The following is a 5,183-nucleotide window of genomic DNA, read 5'->3' as shown; positions in this document are numbered from 1 at the left end:
TGCTTTGCAACGTAATGTTTCTTTTACATTCAGAGGCTACTGACCTGTGAAAGTTGAACTTTCGGTATGTGATGCTGTTTTTTATTAACACCGTAAAGTTTTCTGCTGCAGCCAGGAGTGCACGTCTGCAGGTCAAACAAAAAACCATAAGCCTCAAAGAAAACATGAAGCAAACCCCCCTGAATCTGAAAACACTGGGATATTGTGTAAAATGTAAGTGAAAACAGAATACAACGATTTGCAAAAATAATAAACCCATTTTTTATTCACAATGAAACAGTCCATCCATCCATCCATCCATCCATCCATCCATCTTCTTCCTCTTATCTGGGGTCAGGTCTCGGGGGCAGCAGCCTGAGCAGAGAGACCCAGATTTCCTTCTCTCCAGCCACTTGGGTCAGCTCATCCAGGGGAATCCCAAGGTGTTCCCAGGCCAGCTGAGAGACATAGTCCCTCCAGCGTGTCCTGGGTCTTCCACTGGGTCTCCTCCCAGTGGGACATACCCGGAACACATCACCAAGGAGGTTTCCAGGAGGCATCCTAACCAGATGAACCACCTCAACTGGCTCCTCTCGATGTGGAGGAGCAGCGGCTCTACTYTATGTCTTATGGCAGCAACACAACTCAAACAAGCAGTGGTGGGCACAGTTCCCCTAAAGCACTGGAATAATTTCCTCTTTAGTGCTTTAGGGCTTTTGCTCATTTTAAAATTTATTAGTGGATTAGAACTTGCTAAATTTATAGGCTAAATTTAGAAGAACTAACTGAGGTCTAAATGTTATTGATCAATGTTAATGTTAACAGCTGATGGTGAAAACTGTCACACATTTTGTTCAAATGAGTGTTAGGATTGGTGTTTTGTGTGTGCTTTCTGTTGTCTTGTGCTATGCCTCCCTCTGGTGTCCATGTTCTATTTTCCATGCCCTCTTGTCCCTCAGTCTTTTCTGGTTCTTTCTAGTCAGTTCTTTCACACCTGTCCTCAATTGTWRTCACCCAGCTGCTTCCTACYTCCACTCAGCSCTGTTTSTATTTAACCAGCTTCACTCCTCCACTCCTACATCCATTCATTGCTTGTTTTGGTTTAGTTCATGTCTCATGCGTCACGTTCGCCTCGCCTTATTTCATTTGTATTCTAGTTTTGGTTTTGCTGCCACACCAGTTCTTTTTCTTTAATAAAAGATTATTCATTTTTAGTCTCGCYTGCCTTTGTTTTGGGTCCAGCTCGCAGTTCTAAACCCTGACAATGAGTGTCACTTATCCACCAGGTGACAATAAATGAACTCAAATGCAGCTGTGGAATGTCAATGACAAGTCTTAAGAGAGCAACATGTGATTCAATGTTGTCTGTTGAAGAATGTTCATGGGTTGACTGGGTTATTTTAGTGCTTTAGAATGAGCTTTTGCTAAATTTTTCAGTGCATTAGTACTTTAGAATTAGGGGAACTAAATTTTTGAGTTAGTGTTTTAGGGCTAGTGGAACTAATTTTTAGATTAGTGCTGCCCAACACTGCAAATAAGTTTGGTCACAAAAGTCAGGTTATTAATAAGAAACTGGAGGAGTCCTCTGCAAYTAATGAGATCAGTGAGCACAGGTCTGTGAGTGGACGGGGTATAAGAAGAACATGTTTGATGCAGAAGTTCTCAGAGGGTGGAACTATGATTAGAACCTCAGTTTGCATGTTCTCCAGGTACTCCACTTTCCTCTCACAGACCATAAACATTCATGCTAGATTAATTGGTGATTACATTGTCCCTAGGTGTGTTTATCTCATCTGTCTCTATATGTCCCTGTGATGGACTTGTGACCTTCTCAAGGTGCACGTCACACAGTGACAGCTGAACGTAGGCACCAGCTCCCCGTGACTCAGAAAGGAAAAAGTGGGCAGAGAAACTGGGCGGGTGTGTAGAGGAATCTCTCAAGTAAAAATAAATGAAGTTTCACCAGTCTGCAAAAAACTGCACCGAAAACAACTTAAAGAACAAAGTCACAATAATTAAAATTCTATCATCTACTCTTCATAATATCACCAAAAGATTTCAAGAATCTGGAGAACCTTCTGTGCACAAAAAACTAAAAGGCTGAAAGCTAATATTGGATCTTTGGGTCCTCAGGCTGCAGTAAAAAACAGATCTGATTCTGTTCTGGACATCATCAGGAACACTTCCACAAATCATCGTCTGTAAACACATTTCATACAGATGCTGGTTAAAGCTCTATCATTCAAAGAAGAAGCCAAATGTAAACACCATCCGTTTAATGCTGCTGTCTCCTCTGGGCCAAAAGCTTTTTAAAATGAAGTGAGACAAAGTGGAAAACTGTTCTGTGGTCTGACAAATCAAAATGTAAAACTCTCCCACAGTCTCCCTGCTTAAAAGCAGAGGAACCATACAGTTTGTTATCAGAGCAAAATTCTCTGATGGTATGGGGTTACATTAGTGCCTATGGCATAGGCTGCCTACACATCTAGAAAGGCACAATTAATACAGAGAGGTAAAAACATGTTTTAGAGCAGCTTGTTCAGGACACTTCTTTTTTTCAGGAAAAGCTCTCCATGTTTCAGCTGAACTTCATTCTGCATCCATTTCAACACGACTTTAYAGTAGAAACATCTTGATACCAAACTGATTTGCAAATCATTGCGTTCAGTTCTTATTTCCATTTTACACAAACGTCCCCATGTTTTCATATCAGCAGTTGTAATAGTGTCCCTTCTGAACACATCTTACTCAGGCAGCTTGGTGTCTATTTCCAGAGGGCACCATGAGTGCACTTCACACGTCTTTACGGTGGTTGAATAATTCTCACACAGTCCGGTCTGTACACCTGAGGGGGAAATGTGTTATTGTGGTTAGCTGGGCCATGTCACACAGCTGGTATGTTAACAGACATCTGGCCCTACCGTTGCCTCGAGGATCATTGTGTCCCACAATGCAGTCACAGTCRTCCACACAGATAGTTGAAGGGGTTGGAAACTGCAGGAGGGATCAGCAGTACAGTGTGTGTTCACTCAGTGTGTTACTGCTGTGCAGTGTCTTTAATAACATGAGGAATGATGAATCATTTATGAAAGAATGACTGAAATAATAAGAGTTCCTGAAGCCTGAGGAAATATTTTATTTTGAATTTTTAAAAAGATTTTATTATGATTAAGTAATTCAAAAAACTTCCACTGATTTTTTTAGGCTTTTAATAAAACCTGTTTGCTAACTGACAGCAAGAGACACACACAGTTTCGTACAGCTAGTGTTGTGTAAAGTACCTCAAAGTGAAACTTGAGTAAAAGTACAAGTATCTTATCCTGAAATTACTTTGGTACAAGTTAAAGTTTCCTCTAAGAGTATTACTTGAGTAAAAGTCATAAAGTATCAGATTTTTTTTGTACGTAAGTATCTCAAGTAAATTTCTGACATAAAATTTACTTAAGTATTAAAAGTGAAAGTACTAAGTAAAAGTGAGCTGTCAGATTTTCCAAAATGACATTTATTGGGAGGTGAACATTCCAAAAAAATGTTTTTTTTCTAAAGGCGTGCAGCTGTGATGGATTGTGTACAATTTGGTGTCAGAATGGTATATATTTATACTTTTCATCCAACTACAATTAAATTCACTCTATCCAGGAGGCACAATTTATCAGGATTATATTTTTTAGCAACAAATGAAATACGAGTAACGACTTCCTACTTCTTACCTTGTTTAAAAATATAACAAGTAGAAAGTACAGATAACTGTGTGAAAATGTAAGAAGTAGAAGTAAAAGTTAGGCTGAAGAATAATTACTCAAGTAATGTACAGATACCCAAAAATTCTACTTAAGTACAGTAACAAAGTACTTAGTTACTTTACAACTCTGAGTACAGCTATCTTTATGGGGACATTGCATTGACTTCMATTCATTTCTACAGCCTAACCCTGACCCTTTATCCTGAACCTAACCCTGACCCCATCAACACCCCCCCCCCCCCCATGGGAACTAGACGTAGGTCCCCATAAATACAAGTTGGTCCTCACAAGTAGGGGTCTATGCCAAAAATCATCCCCACATAGTAGATAATACCCACCTGCACACACACAGGTTTTTATTTCTATCCTTATTAGGACCCTGTATTGGTTTCTAATCATTTCCTGACCCTGACCCTCAAACCTAACCCCTAACCCTAAAATGGTGTTTCACCACATTAGGACCAGGTTTTTGGTCAACAAAAGAACTACTGGTACTGACAAGGTTTTTATACCAGAACAGACTCGAAAAAGATAACAAAAACCAGTACACACACACACACACACACACACACACACACACACACACACACACTATACCACACACACAGACGGGTCGGCACACGGAGCACCTTTTTGTGTTTATTTAGGTAAAAACCCACACACTCACCTCAGGACAGCGTGACTGGGTTTGATCAGGGGTTTCCACCAAGTTTGTCAGCACAAAGAAAGAATGATCCCCCTGTTAGACAGAAGAGCAAACATAAAATCAACCTGTCATTTTGCAGATAAACTCAAGGAGCACTTCAACACAGATACCTGAGGGGGGATGACAGAATCCACAACATCCCAAAACCGAGGCTCCATGTTGGATGTGTTGGTGAAGACGAAACCTTTGACCTTAGTGGTGACGGTGCTGATGACCGAGTCAGTTTCCTGGTAGGCCTTCTGCACCACACACACATACCTGCAGCAGGTTAACAGCAGGGACACTGTTGAACCGCTTTAAAACAACATACCAAATAAACAATCTAAGACTTGGATCATTTTGTAAAACTCAGAACTCACCCCACCACATACAGCAGCACCACGAGCTGGGCCAACCTGAAGACCAGTCCTACCCTCAGGCTGGGGACGACCAGTGTTTTTGTTGTTTCATAGTCAAAAACATAATGCAGGCAGCTCTGGCAGCCGTTTGTAGATTTACTCATCTCTGCCAAGTGAACAATGAAGAACTGAGTGGTTCTGACGAATGCACAATAGCTGCACTTATTCAAATTATTATATTCAAATCACTATATTCAAATCATACTCCCTGAAGATACATAATGCTTATCTGTGGTGCTAAATTATCAAGTAACTACCTCCACCAAGGGGAGGAGGTAATGTTTTCAGTCACATCTGTCTGTCTGTCTGTCTGTCTGTCTGTCTGTCTGTCTGTCTGTCTGTCTGTCTGTCTGTCTGT

At 40.7% G+C, this 5,183-nt stretch overlaps 1 protein-coding gene across 1 annotated transcript in view; it reads right to left on the bottom strand.

Annotated features, from left to right (window-relative positions):
- Positions 1 to 5,168, bottom strand: part of p2rx4b (purinergic receptor P2X, ligand-gated ion channel, 4b) — a 7,928-nt gene extending 2,760 nt beyond the window's left edge. The window contains exons 1-6 of the mRNA XM_014022387.1: positions 4,787 to 5,168; positions 4,538 to 4,685; positions 4,389 to 4,460; positions 2,901 to 2,973; positions 2,728 to 2,824; positions 45 to 125 (exon numbers count right to left, since the gene is read on the bottom strand). Of these exons, the coding sequence (XP_013877841.1) occupies positions 45 to 125; positions 2,728 to 2,824; positions 2,901 to 2,973; positions 4,389 to 4,460; positions 4,538 to 4,685; positions 4,787 to 4,929 (614 nt within the window). The 5' untranslated portion in view covers positions 4,930 to 5,168. The remainder of the gene's footprint in view (positions 1 to 44; positions 126 to 2,727; positions 2,825 to 2,900; positions 2,974 to 4,388; positions 4,461 to 4,537; positions 4,686 to 4,786) is intronic.
- Positions 5,169 to 5,183: the final 15 nt, after the last annotated feature.

This window comes from Austrofundulus limnaeus, unplaced genomic scaffold, assembly GCF_001266775.1.
Source record: "Austrofundulus limnaeus strain Quisiro unplaced genomic scaffold, Austrofundulus_limnaeus-1.0 Scaffold328, whole genome shotgun sequence".
Lineage (NCBI taxonomy): Eukaryota > Metazoa > Chordata > Actinopteri > Cyprinodontiformes > Rivulidae > Austrofundulus > Austrofundulus limnaeus.
The sequence above is the reverse complement of the archived record's forward strand: the minus strand, read 5'-3'. Positions and strand labels throughout refer to the sequence as shown.